Below are 20,609 nucleotides of genomic sequence, written 5' to 3' on the forward strand. Positions count from 1 at the left end.
TCTTCTTCTTATTACTTTTTAATTTGGGTGGTGGTCCCTGCCTTTTGCAGCCGGTGAGTGTTGATAATTGTGCCAGCTGCAGGGCTCTTATCACACATTCACGGGCCGTTATTTCAACTAAGCGGGTAGTTTAAGCATACTATCTAAAAAAAAAGTATGTTTAACTTTTGTTAATAGAAGAAGAACTTATATTCGTACAGAAAAGCTATTTTAACATCATACATACAGCATTTATCTCAATATTTGCAAAAAGCCAACAACGTGTCATGGACTTATAACACCCGGCCGCCTCCGGGCGCTCTTCTTCTTCTCCCTCGGGGCTCTCCTTCTCCCCCGGCCGTGTCCCGGGATTCCCCTTCCTTCTTCCCCGGCCCTCTCCTTCTCCCCCGGGCGTGTCCCGGGATTCCCCTTCCTTCTTCCCTGGCCCTCTCCTTCTCCCCCGGCCGTGTCCCAGGCTCCTCTCGCCCCGAGGCCGAGCCCGCTGCTGCCGCCGCTCCTGTTCAGGGCCGGCCTCTCCCAGCCCCGGGCCGCCGCCATTTCATCCCTCCCTCAGCGCCTCTCCCCGCAATCCCCTGGAAGCTCGGCCGAGGGTGAAGGGGAGGATTCCAAGGCGCTCTCCCGGCCCTCCCCTTCTCTCCCGGCGCTCTCCCGGCCCGCCCCTCAGGCAGCCGGGCGGATCCCAGCGCTCCTCTCCGGAGGAGGAGCGGGAGGGAGGCGGGTGGGAAGATGGCGGCGGCCGCGGGCCAGGCGCAGCCCTGGAGCCCTGAGGAGCTGCGGAGCGAGGCGCTGGCCAAGAAGGAAATCATCAAATTCCTGCAGGAGCACGCGGCGCAGGCGGTAATGGCGTGGCACAATCGATGGTTTGCAGTTGTGTGTGGGAGGTTTGGTTTGGATTTTTTTTTCCATCCCTCAACGTGTCCCGCGCGTGTTCTGCAGTTCCTGGCGGAGCACAAGCTGCTGGGGCAGGTGAAGAACGTGGCGAAGACGGCGAACAAGGAGCAGCTGATCGCGGCTTACACGCAGCTCTTCCACACGCAGGTGAGGCCCTGGGGCGGCGGGGACGGGGCTGGGCCCGGGCAGGGTGCGGGGATGGGGCCGGGGATGGCACTGGGGCCGAGCAGGGTGCGGGAATGGGGCCGGGCAGGGCTCCGGGGATGGATGCAGGGATGGGGCTGGGGCCGGGCAGGGCTCCGGGGATGGATGCGGGGATGGGGTTGGGCCAGACAGGATGCAGGGATGGCGCTGGGGCCGTGCAGGGTTCTGGGGATGGATGCGGGGATGGCGCTGGGGCCGGGCAGGGCTCCGGGGGTGGATGCAGCTCCTCACCCTTCCCCTCGCAGCGCTTCAAGGGCACGGACGGTGCCGAGAAGGCAGCGGAGAAGGCAAAGCCGGCCAAGGCGGAGGAGGCCAAGGGGAAGGCGGTGAAGGCTGAGGAGGCCGTGGAGGAGGTCGGTGTGATGCTCTCAACTCGCGTTTTTCGCCCGGAAAATCCAATTATCCGGGTCACTTGTCTCGGGGTGAGGGTTAGGGGGATTTCAGGGAAAGGTTCTTCTCTCCCCCAGAGGGTGCTGGCACTGCCCAGGCTCCCCAGGGAATTCCAGAGATCCAGGAGTGTTTGGACACCAGGGATGCCAGGGTGGGATTGTTGGGGGGTCTGGGCAGGGCCATGATTGGACTCCACAGTCCTTGTGGGTCCCTTTAACTCAGGAGATTGTGTGATCCTAAATCTTCAAAAACCTAGTTACAGCGAGAAATCTGGTGTTTATACCCCACCTTAAGCTGCATTTTCCCCAAATGTTGCAGCCCTGCAGTAACACATCATTCACTAACAGTGTCTTCTTCAATGCCTTAAACACTGTGGTTGTTCAATCTTGGATATCTGAGACTATTTAACCCACCAGCCATAACTCTCTTTTTATAACCTTAGGGGCCACCAAAGTACACAAAATCCATTTTAAAGAAGGGAGATAAAACCAACTTCCCCAAGAAAGGAGACACTGTCCACTGCTGGTACACAGGAAAGCTGCAGGATGGGACAGTCTTTGACACCAACATTCAATCAAGTAAGGTTATGGATATATAAAGGTGCAGATAAACTGTTGGGGTGGGTTGCAAATGCTCCTAGAGGGAATTTGCTGGGCTCCTCCAGCAGGTGTGGGCAGGGGTTTGCCCCTGGAAGGTTTCTGGGAGCATTGCTGACAATCAGCTTTATCATGGTGGTGCTGGGCTGCTGGTGCCCTGCAGCTCCCAGATCCTGATTTTCCATGAGGTAGCAAGGGCAGTATTTTAGGACTGGCTGGTGTCAAGTGACACCATCCTGCCTTCTGGCATTGCAGGCCTGGGGAATGTGGAATGCAGGGAGTCAATCCCGAGGGGGAGATGGTGCCTATGGAATTCTGGCACCAGCAGTGTCCTGAATTTCTCAAAATAAACACATCTTGGGGCCCTTCTGTGGTAAATCTTTAAATATGGAGGCCTGGAATGAGAGGGGTTTGAATACTCTGGTGTGCAATATTCCCTGCTGATGTTTTTGTGACAGAAATGAGGGTTTAGGGATAGGAAATTTGTGCAATACTGAAAAGGCTTTCCCAGCAGTGATGTCCCACACTCAGGAACAGTATTCCAGAGTCACTGGAACTGTAATTCCTCATACTTGTGTGTTCCCTGTTGACTTTTCTTGGTTCCTTAATATGTTCATGACTTGTGCAGTCAACTTGAGTAATTCAGGAATGAGTCTTTGGGGTTTGAAAGATGCTTTGGTGCAGCTTGAACATTTAGTGATGTTTATAGTGCACACTGTTAATATTTCCCCTGAAAATCTGATATTGGGCTAAAAATAATATTAGAAGAGTAGCTAATACTATATATATTATATGAATATTATAGTATTATGTATTTATGTAAAGCATGATTGTAATGGCAGTTTTCTACAGAAGTGTGGAGCCTGCTGGTGTGATGTTGAGGCAAATGAACATAAAACTTTTTTCCAGGTTCAAAGAAGAAAAAAGCAGCCAAGCCCTTGAGTTTCAAAGTCGGTGTAGGAAAAGTGATCCGAGGTGTAAGTGAAGCATTCAGGGCTCCCTCGGAGTCCCTGGGCAGTTCCATTCTGTGGTTTGTGACTGGGGTGCAGGTTTTGGGTGGCAGATTGCAGGGGAGGGTGGAACATTGATCCTCAGGCTCATTCCCAGGTCAGGCAGTGCATGGAACACGGGCTCTGCTCCCTGGGATCTGCCCGGCCTCAGGCTCCTCAGTCTCTCCCTGATGACCCTGATGGGATCCCAGGGCTCCATCCATCCCTGTTTGCATTCCCTGGGCACTTCCAATCACTGCCCACCCTTTCCATGGGGAAATTCCCCAAAATCCACCCTGAGCCTGCCCTGGCCCAGCCCGAGGCCGTTCCCTCTCCTCCTGTCCCTGTTCCCTGTTCCCAGATCCCAAATCCCCCCGGCTGTCCCCTCCTGTCAGGGAGTTGTGCAGAGCCACAAGGGCCCCCCTGAGCCTCCTTTTCTCCAGGCTGAGCAGGAGGAGTTCCTGCTGTGGGAAGGGACTGGAGCTGGGAAGGGGCTGTGTCCCTGGGCAGGGCCAGTGCTGCAGGAGCAGCCCGGGTTTATCCCAGTGTTTATCCAGGGTTTGTGGGGACACAGCACCAATCCCTGGGCACTCCCTGGGAAGGGAATACTGAAGCTGGGAATGCTGGTGGAATGTGTGTGATCCCAGCACAGGAGCACGGATCTGCTGTGTGGGAGCAGGGAACACCCCCTGCAGTGTTCCCAGGGCTGGCTGGGTGTTCTGGGAGCCCCGGGAGAAGCTGGGAAGGGCAGTGGAAGCCGGGAGCTGTTGTCCCCTGAGGCTGCTGTGCTGTGCCATGGCTGGCTGAGCTGCTCTCTGTCCTTGCAGTGGGATGAGGCCCTGCTGACCATGAGCAAAGGAGAGAAGGCCCAGCTGGAGATCGAGCCCGAGTGGGCCTATGGCAAGAAGGGGCAGCCTGATGCCAAGTATCCTTCCATGAGCTCTGACTGCTTTGGGAACTGGGAATGCTGGGGCCAAGGAGCTGCTTCATGGACAGGGATGCAATGGGGGCTTCACCTGTTACCCACAGCAGGCTCAGGACATTCCCACTCATTCCTGGGGGAGCAATTGCCCTTTTCTTGTGCAGGGTGAACCTGCTGCTGTTTTCCACCTGCAGTTTTATTCCAGTGCTTCCAAATGCAGCCCGATGGGGATCCTAACCAGTGTAGGCAAACAGGAGCAGGGACAGTTACATTTGGTTCTGGGATACAGCTCAAGTCGGGTATGGTAGAGTCATCCTGCAGTGTTTTATGCAGCCCTGTTTCTTTTTGCCAACTCTTCTGGAGGAGGGGAAGGGATTGTTTTGTGCTGGAATCCTGTGACCTGCAGGGCTGCCTGGACACTTCTCCTGTGCAGGGACACGGTGGAACCTCCCCAGCCACTGCCCCACAGCTGCAGCAAGGCTGGGGCAGCTCAGGGAATGGGAGCAGGCTGTGCTAATGAAGGTGTGTCCATGGAGCTGGGCCTGTCCCCCGACAGCTCCTGCTGGGCACCAGCTGTGGCTCCGTGATGGATCCGGGGTTTCCATGGGGTCAGGGACATCCCAGGGACACGGGAGAGGCCGGGGAGCAGCTGGGGACTCCCTGCCCAGGGAGGAGTCACTGCAGGGCCTTTTTCCTTTCAGTTTCCTTAACATTTGCCAACAGGATCCCACCAAATGCGAAACTCTTCTTTGAAGTGGAGCTGGTGGATATTGAATGAAGAATTCCCTGTGCTGCTGGGAATCCATTTCTGCCAGAGCGAGCTTCCTGCTGGCGCTGTTGTAACTCCTGGCTCCGGTTACAGCCGTGCCTTTGTGGGGATGAGTGCTGAGTGTTGTCCCCGCCCCGCTGCTGTAGTGACAGCCCCACCACTAAAGCAGAGTTTGTACCTGCCCGTGCCTCCCTTCTTTGTGTCTGTGCTCCCCCTGCTCCTCTGGGCACTGCAGAGCCCAAGCCCAGAGCATTCCCACTCCACTGATCTGACAGCAGCTGTGCTCACAGAGATCCAGATGTCCCCAGGTGTTCCTGTGCCACAGCCCCTTCTGTGAACACCCCAGAGCTCAACTCAGGCATTCTGTTCTCCCTCCTGGCTCGAATGAGGCAGTCCAAGAAAGCTCAGAGCACTACTGAATTCCTTGCTTTTATTACAAAAATGGGAATGATCACTTTGATCAAAATGAAAAAAGTTTTGCTCACACCGTGTACATGAAAAACTCTAAATACAAAACTCATCCCAAACACAGTTTGTGCTTTTAAAAAAGAATGAAGGTGGTTTAATCCCTGCCCCCTCCCACACTACAGAACCCGTGTGGCAGCTCTGCCAGGGCCCCCAATCCCAACACAGCCCAGGCCTGGAACAGCCAGGCTGGGAGCAGGACAAGCCTTGGCTCCAGCCCTGGGCCAGGCCCAGGCAGCAGAGCAGCTCTGGGGCAAAACCAACCCCAACCCCCACAGCTCCACCCTCTCAATCATGGAATCATGAGACGGACGAGAATTCTTCTGATACTCCATAAATTAGTGCAGGGAATTAAAAAATCCATTTATGGTAAATGAGAATTGTACAGAGACCATTTATCAGTTACCAGCACACGAATCTTGCTTCACACATACCCTGTGAGCAGCAGCTCGGTTCACATGCAGAGGACCAAAAGCAGGTGGCACAACAGTTCCTTCACAGCCCAAAATTAGAAAAATATAATTTTTTTTTTTTATTCCATCTTTGTTGAAACTGCAGCACAGTGAACTCCACTCCCTCCAAGGATCAGGTTGTGTGGTAATACTGTCCATAATTCCAGGCGTTCTGGTAGTTGTACTGGAACCAAACACAGCAGCAGCATCAGCCACGATGTCCCTGCTGCCCACGGAGCCCCTGGGGCAGCACAGCCCATCCCACACAGCTCCCCCAGCCCCACCGAGCCCAGCACTGCACCCCTGGGAATGCAGGCAGGGGTGCAGGAACCGTGCTGCCACAGCAGAGATCCTCATCACAGAGTCACAAAATCAAAATACACCGAGCTGGGAGGGACCCACAGGGATCATCCAGCTCCTGTTCCAGCCCAGACCCCCCATCAATCTCACCCTGGGATCTCTGGTGTCCAAACACTCCTGGAGCTCTGGCAGCCTCGGGAATGTCACCATTCCCTGGGGAGCTGTTCCAGTGCTTATCCCACCCTCTGGGGGAAGAACCTTTCCCTGAAATCCAGCCTGAGCTCCCCCTGGCACAGCTTCAAGGCTGCCATTCCTGCAGTGCTGTGTGTGAAACCCAGGACATTTTTCCTGGCCTAGCACTGGACAGTCTGTGCTGGATGAGGCTCCTCCCACGGCCTGACTTTGGAAACATTTCCCGAGCTGGCTGCAGGCAATCCCTGCATGGTGTACCCCTGCTCTCCCAGCTCTGGGGGCTCAGTCTAAACAACACTGATAAAACCACTGCAAAACTTCCATGGATTTAAAAACACACGTGGATGTGGCAGTAGGGACATGGGTCAGCGGTGGCCTTGGCAGCGCTGGCAGAACAGCTGGACTGGATGGTCTCAAAGGCCTTTTCCAACCTCAACAATTCTATTCCAAGCTAAAATGCCCTGGAGGAAGAGCCCCAGAGGACAAGCTGAGGCTGTGCACTGCAGGAATCACTGCCTGGAGACAGCCACGATCCAGGGACACAGGACAGGGACACCCCGAGGCCAGTCTGGGCAAACCAGTCCCACACACACAGCCCTGCTGCCCTCCCTGTGTGACAGCACAGCCACCAAACTGCTCCTCGCCCCACACAGCAACACTGAACCTCGTGGAGGAGCTGGGTTTCCTTCCCAGGAGCTGGAACGTGCAGATTTGCCCCTGGCAGCCCGTACCTGGTACCAGGCGTTGTAGTTGTAGGCGGCCTGGTTCACCTGCATGTCCCCGTCCATGAGCTGCGCCGACGCCAGCCCCGCCTCCTCCGTCAGCAGCTTCTTCTCATCGGGCTCCTCCGAGCTGCAAGGGAACAACACAGCCTGTACAGAGAGCTGGGAAATGCTGGGAACACAGCCTGGTACAGGGAACTGGGAAATGCTGGGAACAGCCTGTCCAGAGAGCTGGGAAATGCTGGGAACACAGCCCGGTACAGGGAACTGGGAAATGCTGGGAACAGCCTGTCCAGGGAACTGGGAGATGCTGGGAACACGGGAACACAGCCTGGTACAGACACCTGGGGGAGTGCTGGACATGTCCTCGTGTGGGGAGTGCTGCACCACCGTCAGCTGTGCTCAGCTGGGTGCCCTGGCCCAGCAGAGAGAGGGAACTGGGCTTAGGGAAGGACAGTTTGTGCTGTGCTTCACAACAGGCTGGGTTTAAAGCTGCTGCCCAAACTGAGACAGCAAAGGCACGATCCTGCTTAGAGACTGAATTATTTTACCAGTTATTTTACTGTTCGGCTCAACTCAAAAACTATTTTTCCAAAAATGTTTCCATCCCTGGAAGTGTCCAAGGCCAGGATGGATGGAGCTCTGAGCAGCCTGTGGAAGGTGTCCCTGCCCATGGCAGGTTTTAGAGCTTTAAGGTCCCTTCCAAGGCAAACAATTCTGTGAACATTGAAGGCAGCACAGCTCTATTCAGGACACGCTTTAAAGGACTAAAATAAAATGATTCTATTCTCACATCAGCCAGTCCAGAGCTGACAAAACACCTGCAGTGTCAGACTAAAGAACCCCCTCAGAGTGAGGCTGCTCCTGCCCTGCCCCAGAGCTGTCCCAGCTCAGTCCTCACCCGTTCTCCGCCCGCCGCTTCAGCGTCTCCTGCTCCTTCAGCAGCGCCTGGTGCTCGTCGTAGGCATCCAGGAGCCTGGGAGGGACAGCACAGCCAGTCAAGCCCTGCCAGGACCTGAAAGGCCTGAGCAAAGCCTACTGCAAACTGGAACAGTGCAGCAAACTGCAGTGTCATGGATTTTAATGAGTGAGCCACCACCAGCAGGGGAAATCCAGCTCGGTTCTGTTCACAACAGCTCCAGTTCCCAACCTGCTGAACTTCCCTCACAGCTTGATGCAGTTTTTATTAAGCTCCTTTATAAAGCAGTTTTCTAGAAGTGATTTGTGATACAGCTGCTCCTTCAGAGCCTGCTGGTGATGCCACCCACAGCAGCACACAGATGTGGGAATCAATATTTAAACACTGGGAATGATTCCAGTCCCAAAGCAGCACCTACAGCCTTTGTCCATCCAGCAGGGAAGAACAAGTGTAGTTAATGCAGCACAGGAGATTCCTGGCTAGAATTCCCACAAATACTGAAATACCCCCTCATCTGCAGCATCTCACAAAACCTGCAGCTTCTGACTGTGTGCTCTGGGTGAAAATTGAGTTCCTTGTACTCATTCTGTGCTCTGGGATTATTTGGGAACTGCAAAATTCCTTGTGTTTGATCTGCCTCAGATCCCAAACTTGCACTGACTGGCTGCCATGCAGAGGCAGCAGAATTTAAGGACAGCTATTGTTAAAAACATACAAAGCAGAAAAACTGACTTGTCATTAATCCAGGTTATTTAGCTGCAAAATGTAAATAAAAACAATAGACAATTAAGAGGGAAAACATATCGTAGCATTGAATTTAAAACTTGCATTTCTAGTGCATCCTCCCACATAAGTGCACAGTTGTTACAGTGCTGAACACTGAAAAAATCCAAGCAGTGCATTTTTGGAAACAAGCAGCAGCTCCCAGGGAACAGAGTGTCAAAGGACACCTGTGTCCCATCCCCTTGGGGAACACCTGCCTTCACAGGGGAAACCACAGGAAAACCTGGCAGGCAGCAAAGCTCTGCTCAGTCAGGTGCTGGGCACTTCAGATAAAAAGAGGCAATTATCTGAAAAGAGGTTCCTGTTTACAAATCTGCTCCTGTTTAACAGCAGCACGTTGGTTTAGAAAAGCAGCTGCTCCTTACAAAGAGCTGATGGCACCAAGGGAACAATTTTACAGAAGTCACTGACCCCACCCTTTTCCCAGCACTCTCCCAGTAACCCCAGTGTGGCCACTGCCCACAGGACATCTTACTTGTTCACATCAGACCCAAAATCTTCCAGGAATTCCACTTTTCTCTGTGAGAAGGTGATCCTCATTTTGATGGACAAGGCCCCATGGACAGCCTTGTCAAAGCAGCTCAGGATGTTCTCCTCGTTCTGCTTGAGGTCACCACTGTACTCCATCTCCAGCAGGTTCAGGTACAGTTTGGTGTTTTCCTGTGCAGAACAGGCATTAGGAGGTGCACACCTGCCCCTCACAGCAGCTATTTAACTCTGACTGTTACACACCACAGTTCACCCCACAAACACACAATGACAGGCAATAAAGGCATTTTCCTTCCCCCCGGGCTGGTTTGTTGCACAAACAGACCAGAAGTGACCAACACCACAAACCCAGGTGCTGCACTTTGCTGGCAGCATCTGAGTGCCAGATATTCCCGTGCTGACATCAAAACACCAAGTTCTGCCCACACCAATAACACTGAACACACTGAGAACGTTTAGGATTCTAAAAATTAAAATAAAAGTGCAAAGCACGTTGTGCTTCTGATGGGAAAAGGGTGCAAACTCCCAGATTCCCAAGCTGGGATCTTGGCAACATCAGTTTAGAGGGACTGTTGTCTCCATGCAGTAATGGGACATTACATCCAGTTACAACTCCTGTCATCACGGTTGCCATGTTTTACAAAATGCTTCAGAAAGAGAGAAAGACACCAGGGTGGTTTGAGTTTTGAGTAAGACAGCCAAGAGGGAACACATACTTTGTCCAGTTCTATGGCTTCTGACAGCACTTTTCTTGCCTTTGGCAGGTTTTTCTGCACTTTGAAGAGGTGCCTGGCGAGTTTGATGGCATAGAAGGAGGCTTCACTGATGGACTTGGCATTCCTGACAGCATCTTCCAGCAGCTGCTCTGCCTCCTCCATGTTTCCGTGCCGGCGCTCCAGGCTCACCCTGCGCAGGCGGATCATGGCCAGCCCCAGGATGCACTCCTCAAACGTCTTCAGGATCCTTCTGGCTTCATCTATGTTACCTGCAACAGCAGGGAGATGCTTTAGGACAGGGCACACGCCAGAGGTGCCCCAGCAGAGCCCTCCCCCTCCAAGAGGCAGGGCTGGCCTTACCCTGCTGCTCCTCGAAGGCTGCCCACAGCATGTGCACCATGGGTTTCTTGGGCAGGTGGATGGTGCAGGCCCTGCTGTACACGTGCCTCACGCCCTCGATGCTGTGGTTCTCCATGTATTTGGCATACTAGGGTTGGAAACAGAGCAGAGACCAGCCAGGTTAAAGCTTGTATTTGTCTCCAAGAACATGCCAGAACGATAAAATTCTTTTGTTTAAACCCATTCAGCACCTTTATGGAACCACTAGACTAGTTTCTGTAAGGAAGGACGTAGAGAGGCAACGCAGTTGGCAAATGCAGCAGTCAAATCTGGTTGCAAGCAGACCATCTCCTAATGCAACAGATATAGTTATAGATGAACAACGTTCCACAGGGTACAAGGGTTAGTCACCAGGTCAAGGTGTGCACCAGCAGAGCCTGAGCTGCCTCCCTTACCTTGATCCAGAAGTCCTCATAGAGGGCACATGAAATGACACATCTCTCAAAGAGGACCACGACTCGCTCGTGAGTGCCATTCTCTATCTCAAACTCTAAGTACTCTTTCCAGTTTTTCAGCTGAATTTTCTCCAGAGGTTTTACATGAAAGTAAGGCCTCTTGATCTGCAAGAGTCACAGGATGAAACTGGTGATTACAAACACACCACCGAGGGGGATCAAACAATCAACAGCTACACAACCAATACTCAATTCCTGTGATCAGTGACTCCTCATCTACTCAGGGTTACCCAGCTGTGGGTCAAGGGATTTATTGCAGTGACATCCCAGGCTAGAAACCTCCTTTCCTAGAGAGCTTTTGGAGTGCAAGTGTTCAGAGATGCTGGGGGAGGACCCAAGGCAGCCCAGTGTCAGTGACATTATGGACACACTGGACATTGTCCACATCCACCCACACAAGTGAAGTGCTCACTGTGGGACACCCAGCCCACAAATTCAACTCAGAATTTGGCTGAGAATCGTGACAAGGAAAGACAGAGCACTGAACTGACTTCCTAGCAAATATTTACATCAATCTGGTTACAGCAAGACCACAAATTTATCACCATCGTGCTGTTAATGATGGCTACCAGAGGGGTGGGACAGAGCTCAGCACAGAAAATTAAACATTGCTCTGTTTAAATTGAAATTGTTTTGTCTGGCATCCTGCCAGAGATCCTTTGCTTTTGCTCACCATCTTTAATTGCACTTGATTATGTCTCTCCTCTGCTGCAATTTCCTCTCAGATCCAAACCCATACAAATGGAGGAAGAACTTACAGTAATTAAGGAGAATCCAATTCTTCAAAGCCACCTGAAATTTAAAGCCAATCCCTCCCTTCACGCTCCTCGCTGATCTCTGGTGTGGAACCCAATATTTTGTGGCCATTTTGGCCAGCTCACAATCCCATTCCTGCTGAGAACAGCTCTAAGCAATGCCCAGCCCTGGGTGGGATCTGTGCCCAGCCATCTCCCTGCTGTCCTTTACACACTGAACTCTGCATGCCCAGCTCCTGCCAGCCCCTTGGTGCTGCAGAGCAGAAACTGCTGGTGACAAGAGCACATTGTGGCCAGCACCAAGGGGACACTCAGCTCCCCACACCTTTCCTGCCCAACAGTCCCAGTGTTGTCCCCAGCCCCACAGATTTGCAGCTTAAGGCTGCCCAAGGCAGGATCTGGGACACTCTGCCTGCTCTGCTCCCTCCTGCCATGGTCACTGGCTCAGAGCTGACAGGGGCTCCTCACTCTGCAGGCACCTGGCCCAGTCCCACCCAGAACCACCCACCACTTCTGACATCACCCAACCCAGCAAAGAGTCTCTGAAAATCGGTCCCAGCTGGCTAACACAATGGACTCTTTAGAACAAGAAGTAAATTTAAAACAAGGACCATGTTTGCCAGGAAGAAAAATACAAAGATGGAGAATTAAAATCTCCCATTGTTTTTTTCAAACAGAATCCAACTTAACTCTACTGTACATTTGCAGTGATCAAATTATTATTTTAATTAATTACTTTTAATACATTATACATAGGAGGTCCAAAACAAAAGTGACCTGATTAAGTGTGTAATGATAAAATACAAAGGCACAGGATGGTTCATTCTGTTCTCCTCTGAGCACAGGCTTTCATTCCCAAGGGAATCCCCTCCTGCCTTTGCAGCACCCCAGGCCATGAGCAGCACTAAGTCTCAGGACTCACTGGCTTAGCAAACATCACAGCACCTTGCCTCTCTCCAAACACTGCTCTGAGACCTTTACATCAGCAGGTGGCTCCTCACAAGAAAAAGGGCAGAGAAGTGAAACTGTTCCAACCCTGAGCCTCTGTTCCAGCCCCGCCAACAGCTGAGGTGAAGCTGTTTCACAATTCCCAAAGCCCCTGCTCGTGCTGCCTCCCACAAACGCCACTTACCGCCTCCTCAAACGTCCACCTCTTACTGACTTCATGCTCGTTGTGGTTAAAGATCTCCTGATGGATCTCAATGATTCTGTGCCTCATGTTCTCTATCTCAGTGATTAGCTAGAACAGAACGTTAGAAAATGTAACACAGGCACACGTGGTGTGTTTGTAACTGCTTCCTGTGCCAGTGAGGTGCCTGCATTGTCCCTGAGCAGCCAGGGAAGGGCTGGGGCACTGCCTGGTGGAGCCTTGGCCCTCAGGCACACACAGCTCAACTGGTTTTCATCCTGTGCTAAAGCTGATTGGAGATTAAGGATGGATTTGGCTCCAAGTCAGCCCCAGTTTCAGTGTGCCTGTTCTCACCATCAGCAGTTCCAATGGACAGCTCCAGGCTTTGCTAGGCCTGTAAGAGTCTGAACCTGCCCAGGCCATTGCTGATGATGAGCTTTCTTAGACCACAGATCCCAATCTGCTGACCTGCAGTAACTTCTGTTTGTTCCTAAGGTTTTGTACATCCTTTCTTTCATTTTCTAACTCATTTCATTAACACCTCTGCCAGCACTGGAAAGGGCTGTCCTGTTACCACACGAGCCACAGGCCCTGATGTGCAGGAGCTCTGTGGGCACAGCCCGAGTGGCTGCAGTGGAACCCCAGGGTGCTGCTCTGTGCCCAGCCCCAGGGAAGGACAGGGTGCTGCTCTGGGCCCAGCCCCAACCCCAGGGAAGGCCAGGGTGCTGCTCTGGGCCCAGCCCCAGGGAAGGGCAGGGTGCTGCTCTGGGCCCAGCCCCAGCCCCAGGGAAGGCCAGGGTGCTGCTCTGTGCCCAACCCCAGCCCCAGGGAAGGCCAGGGCGCTGCTCCATCCCCCTGTGCAGTACCTTGGCAGGGTCAGTGATGTCCTCAGTGCCGCAGGGCAGCTCCTCTCCATCCTCGCCGCTGTGGCCGCTGGCAGCCGCCAGCTCCCGGCGCAGCTGCACAAACTGCTCTGTGGTCAGGAAATCTCGGGGCAGGTTGTTCTGGATGTGCTCTTTAAACCTACAACAGCCACACAGAGGCACTGCAAAGGGGTTGTTTCATACTGCACTGCTGCCCAAGAGGGCACAACTGTAAATCCCAGGGGGTTCTGCTTTGCTTCATGGCTCCTGAGTGCTGCCAGCTCACACCCAAAACTGCCAGCACCCATCACCTCACAAGTGCCACGTGTCACAGGGCAGCATGGCAGGCTGACAGAACCCCTGCCATGGAAAAGAGATGGCAAGGGACAACATCAGCTATAAAGGAAATGCTTCATTTCCCACACCAGGACATCTGTGGAAGTTATGGGGAAGCCCGTGTGCCATTTAACTGAGGTTGCTGCTCGAGTCTCCCTACCAATGCAGAATTCCACAATCTGAAACTTAACCAGGTTCCTCTTTAGTCAGTTAAACTGGTGCTTCACCACATGGGTATTGTATTAAAGTCCAAAACTGCTCATTCTGATTTCTCAAAGACATCCTCTCTTCTTCCCCACACTTCCAAGGCCTGTCCTTATTCCACAACAAAACCTTTGAATTTACCTAAACCCGAATTCCTCAAATGTGCATCGGTACTTTAAAACAATCAGTCCAACTGCCCGAGTATGTAATAAAATAATGACATAAAACTGTTCCAAGTTCTGGTGCTGAGTATTTCCAGCTCTCCCATGGCATGAAGTCCCTGTTTTCCCTTTACCTCTGGAAGTGATGGCTGTAGAGCTGTGTTGGGATTCCCAGGATGCGGTCATAGATGGATGTAACTTCCCTTAGGTTTCCCTGGTCATTTTCCCAGTTTATATACATTTCCCAGAGTCTGTCAGAACGGAAATCTGTCCCAGCAGCCAGCACTGCATGTTCATAGGCCCTGGAACAGGAAATTGTTTTACACTGGTTTCTGGACGCCAGGACAGAACAAGGAAGGAAAGTCCTGGCTCCTATTAAAGGTTATGAGCACCCTCATTTATTCAAAGCTAGACTTGTATTAATTATTTACATTCTTCAAAGTGTTTTCCAGATATCTGCAGCAAGGTGTCTACAGATTGTGAAAGCTCAAGCTATTTTTTTATCTCCAGCACTTCCACAATAGAACAAATAAAGGCAACAGCAAAAGCCACTGGGAGGAACATAAGATATTAGGAAAATACACAAACTTTACCACTTTTGTCTTGTACAGACTCCAAACCCACCAGTGCAGCAGTGTAACACCCAACAGCTGTGCAGCAGTTCTGCAGCTTGAGTCATGTTCAATTCCAGTTCAATTAAGCCTTCTGATCAAACTCTAGTCCAACCCTTTAACCAGCTCCACTGCCAGCCACAGCGAGCAGACACATCCAAGCCATACCCTGGAAACCCCAAGGAATTAAATTCCAGGATTCCAAATATTCCACTAAGTATTTCTTAATATCCAGTCTGAAGCTCTCACAACTTGTGCCCCTTGTACCACACTGTCTCCCCATTCTTATGGAATTTGGCTCCATCACCTCTTAGTTTAAAAATCCTTCAAGTGACACCAGGCTGTTATCAAAGTGCCCCTTGTCTGAAAACCACAATAACCTGATCCCAGTGGAGGGTATGGATACCAGGCTGCTCCCAACTCACCCCCGGATGGTACTGTTAGTTTCAGGATCAGCAGGGTCCAAAGTCTCCTTTAGGAAGTTTATATAATGTATCCAAAGATCAACACTAAGAGGAATTGCCTGAAGCCCTCGGCGATAGACCTATGAAGAGAACATGAACTGTACTTCAAATCCTTAATGGGGTCCTAAGAGAGAGGCAACACTGTGTTATCCGGTGAACCTTAGAAATACTAATTACTGGAATTTTGTTTAAATAATCTACCATTACCATTCGGGTGGAGGTTGGATAGAACATGGCAATGTTCTGATCTCCACGTGCAGAGTCTTGATCTTCAAAGCGCAGCGGTCCCTGCATTCTGACCAGGTTGTGTGGGCAGGCTTTGGGGTACAGACCATAGGGCACAGACCCATTAGAGCATCATTGACAGCGTCTGACCAAAAATGCAATAAGATGGAGCAATTGTGACCAGCAAACCAACTATATTGTTTTGAAAATGAGTAATAAATGGAAGTGACAGAAAAGCCCTGCCCTACTTGTTAAGCTGCAGTGTAATACAGAGGCTTGCACTGCAAAGCTTGACAAACTGTAGAGGTTTAACGCACCTGCCAACAAAGAGAGAGAACATTAGCTCCAAATGCCACAGCTGTGACACGTGCAAACACGTCCCTCGAGCCCTGGCCGTGCAGGGCAGGCACTGGCAGCCCAATGACTCGCAGTGGGACAGTCATTGTTGGCTTTGGGACTGGTGGCAGTGCTGGCCCCGGGCCCTACGTACCTCGTCTGACTGCTTGACGTTGTCGTGGCGCTTCTCCAGGTCTGCGTACTTCTTCCAGTACCCATAGCAGTAGGGGTAGTGTGAGAAAAACCTGTCAAAGGCTTTCCTGGCCGCTGGCAAGTGGTTCTGTGGGAAACAGAGCCAGCAGTCAGTGCTTCCCCTAGGAACAGCTTCAGGTTATTTTAAATACAGTTATTAACACTGTGTTAGAAATGCCTGGTGTTATTTTGACATTGACAACCCGGGCTACTGGAAGGTGTCCCTCCACATGGCAGGGGGTGGGACTGGATGAGCTTTTTAAGGTCACTTCCAACCAAAACCATCCTGGCATTTTATGATTAAATGACAACAGTGGCAAGGACAGCTGCCTTAAATCAGCATCTGTGACAGCCTGGAATTGCCACTGGAATTCCATGACTTTAGTCTTCTTTGGTTATTTATTTCGGGGAGGCTGAGCACAAAGGGGCAGGTACTGACCTCCTGCTCCACATACTGCAGCAGATAAACCCATCCTGTGAAATCCTGCGGATTGTCCTCTACTACTTTCCAAAACTTGTCAAAATCGGGAGGGAAGTCAGCCTCGATATCTGTGGTCTGCAAGCTCTCAATGTTTGGGATCTCGCTCTCCTGCGTGTTGTCCTCGTGGAGGTCGGGGGAGCTGTCTGGGGACTGCTCCATCTCGGTGACACTCATGATCTCGGTGCTGAAGTCCATGTGCTGCTCCTCGGGCACGCTCTGAGCGCTGGGCTCCGTGCCCTCAGTGCCCACGGTGGGCTGCTCCTCCTCCGTGCTCTCCGTGTTCTCCATGGCACCGCTGTGCGACTGGATCCTGGGGGAACAGAGCCATCAGCACTGCCTCTGAATCACAGTGCCCCACGTGCTCCAGGCATCCCCGGGTCTCACCACAACCCTGCTCACACCTGCCTCACTGTCAGCCTTGCTCAACACTCAAAAATATTAACACTGGTCAGTTTTACATCTGCACGTACAAATCATTGTGGGCGTCTAAAAAACTACTACAGGGAGCTACCGAGGTGTAAAAGTGAACCATTACAGTGTTCCTGTAGGAGTTCAGTGCAAGATTATTCTACATAAAGAATTATGTTCAAATTCCATAGAACATATCAGGTCCACGTTACTCCAGCAGTGCCAAGGCCACCATGGACCCATATCCATAAATTCATTCAATTTTCCTATTTAGTACAAGTCAGTAAATTCTTTGTGAAGGTGTTAAAAGGTGCCCTCAACACCAGGCTAAAGCAAAGACAAGAATTTCTGCCAACACCAACTCAGTCCCCATTAGTGATGTCCAAATACACCCAGCAGCACCAGAGGGCCACAGAAATGCTCTGGCTGCCCCTGACCTGCAGCCCCTCAACTCCCACCCACAGCCAGTGCCAAGTGCTTCCTCCCGGCCCTTGGGACAGACTCCTGCTTCCTCCCGGCCCCTGGGACAGACTCCTGCTTCCTCCCACTCTTCCTTTGATGTCCCTGCCAAGAGCCACAGCCTGGCCCTGCCCTGCTGTGCCAGGCCAGCCTGACCTGGCTGGGTGCCATCCAGCCTTGGCTGATCTCGGCCCTCCCTCCTGAACCGGGGCACTGAGCTGAGCCTTCTCCATGGCCCTGACAGCTCAGGGATCCCAGGGATCTGTCCCTGTAGGACACACCAGCTCCCAGCTGTGAGTGCAGCTGGGATGAAGGACAGTGTTGGACTGTCATCCTCACACCTGCACTGCCACTCCTGGTTCCTGCCGTTCTCCTCGGAGCAAGTGACAAATGCATTTGGGATTCCAAAAAGAAAGCCGAAGTCCCCACCCCAGATAACAGTTCGTGTTTTCCCAGGAGCTCACCAAGCCAAGGAACTTTGGCACAATGTTCAAGAGTCCATGTGGTCTACCCTGCAAGTTTTCTAATAACTGCTTTTTAAAGTATTTATTTTCTCCATCATTAGGCAGCCATGGACTTGGAGCAACCTGGAGCAGTGAAAGGCGTCCCTGCTCGCGGCAAGGGGTGGAACTGGATGGGCTTTGAAGTGTCCTGCAACCCAAACCATTCTGTGACACTGTGATTTTGAGAAAAAAAAAAAATCCTTTGTAACATTAAGTTACACATTAAGTATCAAAGAGTATCACTGTGCCTTCCCCAGTGCAACAGGCAGAGATCTGAATCACTCCCAGGCTGCTGCACTTCAGCGGGTTCCTCGTGCAGGTTCTAAAATCGAGGGGTAAAGGAGGGAGTGATAAAAACTGCAGCCCCAGCACTAGAAAAAAATAGTTTAAAGGCTATTTACAGCTCTAAAATTTGAAAGAACAGTGACAAAAGTAACTAGTGGTGGGACGAGAGGAAATGGCTTCAAGTTGCACCAGGAGAGCTTCATGTTGGATACTGGGGAAATTCCTTCCTGGAAAGGGCTGCCCAGGGCAGTGCTGCAGTCCCCATCCCTGCAGGGATTTAAACCCCTGTGGATGTGGCACTTAGGGACATGGGAAGTGTGGCATTGGCTGTGAGGGAGAATGGCTGGATTTAATAATTCCATCAGCCTTAAGGATTCCATCATCATTAGAATTCACGACCTAAACTTATCCTGATGTTTAACAGATGTTTTCTCCCTCTAACTAATTCAGAAGATATATTCCATCTTTAAAAACCATCTCTCCAAATCCAGCCGTCTTCAGATTAGGAGGGAAAACAGAATGAGGGAGAAGCCGTAAGGATTGGCACACAAGGTCTGAGCTGCACACGAGGCTTTAAACTGAAACCAAGTCTGCCTGACAGCTCTTCCAGCCAAACACCCTCCAGTCTGGTCCCTGGCATATCCCAAAATCTGACAGCAATCCATGGTTTAAACCAGCCAGTGCAACAGGCCAACAAAGTTCAGGGGTGGGCATGGGGCTGGGGCACACCAGGGAAACTTAATTCTGTGGTTTTCACCTTTATTCTGGGGGTTTTAACTTTAATTCCAAAGGGTTTGACATCACGCACGCTAAACAAATGAATCATAGTATCAGTCAGCCACACATACACTGGTATTAAATCATTGATGCCAACAGGTATTATTCAGCCTACTACCAGCAAAAGACTGCTGTACACAAAACTGCCGCTCATAAACGTGAATGACCTAATGGAAAACAAACAGGGAAAATGCAGAGGAGCAGGAATGTGGAGCCTTATCTGCCCAGAACGCTCCATTCACAGCCCTGATAAAGAAGGCGCTGCTGGAACCACCCGGGGCAGGGCCGGCGCTGCCCAGGCCCAGCGCGGCTGTGCCGGGATTAGGTGTGAATCACGGAATCCTTTACTGGAAAAGCCCTTCAAGGCCAATCGAGTCCCAGCTGTGCCCGATCCCCATCTCGCCGCCGGCCCAGAGTGCCACGTCCAGGGATGGGCACTCCAAACCCCCCTGGGCAGCCCCTGTCAAGGCCTGACCGCCCTTTCCATGGGGAAATTCCTGCTGATGTCCACCTGAGCCTCTCCTGGCCCAGCCCGAGGCCGTTCCCTCTCGCTCAGGGCCTCTCTGGGGCCCAGTTTAAGCAATAACGTCACAAACCGCGAGGCGCGGAGCGGCTCCGCTCGGGCCCGTTACTCGCCCCGCGGCCGCTCAACGCACAAAACGGGGATCCAAGGATACAGCAGGGATACCGGGATACACCCTCACGGCACAGTTCACCTCTCGGGCAGACCCGAAGCCCGGCGGCGGCCGCGGGAGACGACGGGGCCGACACGGCGTTCGGAGCGCCCCGCGCGCGGCCCGGCCCGGCCCGGCTCGGCCCCCGCTCGCCACGGCCTCCCGCCCCAGCTGTCCCTCAACCCGGCCGCTATCGGAGCGTCCCGCTCTCCTCCCCTCGGCTCCGTGCCGCCGCAGCCCCCTCGCCCCCCGCCGGTACCTGCCGGGGCCGCCACAGCCGGGGCCGCCACCGCCGCCGCCTCGCCCGGGCCGCACGCACCACGCACGCGCACAGCGCCCCGCGCGCGCACCGCCCGCGCGCCCGCCCGCCTCTGCGCCTGCGCACTGCCCGCGTGCCCGCCCGCCTCTGCGCCTGCGCACTGCCCGCGTGCCCGCCCTCCTCTGCGCCTGCGCACCGCCCGCCCCTGCGCCTGCGCACCGGCCGCCCCCAGTACTCGCCCCTTCCCGCCAAATGGAGCCGGTACCTGAGGGGCCGGGCTGCGAGACAGAGCCCGGGCTGCGAGACAGAGCCCGGGATGGGACTATATACAGGCTGGCAAAGGGAATAAAATAAATACAGCCCCGTGCGGGAATATATACAGGCTTGTAAAGGGAATGAAATCAATACAGCCCGGGAATACATAAGAGCCCCGTGTGGAAACGTCCTATGATCGTTTGGGTTTGGAAGACACTTCCAGGATCAGCCAGGCCTCACTGTCCACCCAGCACTGCCCTTAAAGCACTAAACCGAGTCACCCACACCATGTCCAGGAATTGCTGGGACACCTCCAGGGATGGGCACTCCAAACCTCCCTGGGCACTTCCAATCCCTGCCCACCCTTTCCATGGGGAAATTCCTGCTGCTCTCCACCCTGAGCCTGCCCTGGCCCAGCCTGAGGCCGTTCCCTCTCCTCCTGTCCCTGTTCCCTGCGAGCAGATCCCAAATCCCCCCGGCTGTCCCCTCCTGGCAGGGACTTGTGCAGAGCCACAAGGGCCCCCCTGAGCCTCCTTTTCTCCAGGCTGAGCCCCTTCCCAGCTCCCTCAGGAATTCTCC

At 52.8% G+C, this 20,609-nt stretch overlaps 2 protein-coding genes and 1 non-coding gene across 4 annotated transcripts; 1 reads left to right on the forward strand and 2 right to left on the reverse strand.

The window, feature by feature from the left end:
* Positions 1-598: 598 nt before the first annotated feature.
* On the forward strand, positions 599-4,942 carry FKBP3 (FKBP prolyl isomerase 3). Its single transcript, XM_014885892.2, has 7 exons — positions 599-837; positions 937-1,038; positions 1,341-1,448; positions 1,928-2,063; positions 2,991-3,058; positions 3,898-3,995; positions 4,716-4,942. The coding sequence occupies exons 1-7, from the start codon at positions 727-729 to the stop codon at positions 4,768-4,770; spliced, it is 678 nt and encodes a 225-aa protein (XP_014741378.1). The 5' UTR covers positions 599-726; the 3' UTR covers positions 4,771-4,942.
* Positions 4,943-5,174: 232 nt separating this feature from the next.
* PRPF39 (pre-mRNA processing factor 39) lies at positions 5,175-19,901 on the reverse strand. 2 transcript variants are annotated; one of them, XM_088166469.1, is made up of 14 exons: positions 19,776-19,901; positions 16,369-16,720; positions 15,892-16,017; positions 15,138-15,256; positions 14,236-14,403; positions 13,404-13,560; positions 12,541-12,648; positions 10,594-10,758; positions 10,160-10,286; positions 9,800-10,068; positions 9,070-9,254; positions 7,794-7,868; positions 6,902-7,022; positions 5,175-5,862 (listed from the first exon to the last, which is right to left on the reverse strand). In XM_088166469.1, the coding sequence occupies exons 2-14, from the start codon at positions 16,696-16,698 to the stop codon at positions 5,812-5,814; spliced, it is 2,001 nt and encodes a 666-aa protein (XP_088022595.1). In that variant the 5' UTR covers positions 16,699-16,720; positions 19,776-19,901; the 3' UTR covers positions 5,175-5,811. The 2 variants fall into 2 exon arrangements, with proteins under 2 accessions (XP_088022595.1, XP_088022596.1); XM_088166470.1 differs by lacking the exons at positions 15,892-16,017; positions 16,369-16,720; positions 19,776-19,901 and adding an exon at positions 15,384-15,835.
* On the reverse strand, positions 9,631-9,716 carry LOC148223480 (small nucleolar RNA SNORD127). Its single transcript, XR_015804684.1, has one exon. It is a non-coding gene; the product is annotated as a small nucleolar RNA SNORD127 (small nucleolar RNA).
* Positions 19,902-20,609: the final 708 nt, after the last annotated feature.

The sequence above is a fragment of the Sturnus vulgaris genome, chromosome 6, assembly GCF_052056855.1.
Source record: "Sturnus vulgaris isolate bStuVul1 chromosome 6, bStuVul1.hap1, whole genome shotgun sequence".
NCBI lineage: Eukaryota > Metazoa > Chordata > Aves > Passeriformes > Sturnidae > Sturnus > Sturnus vulgaris.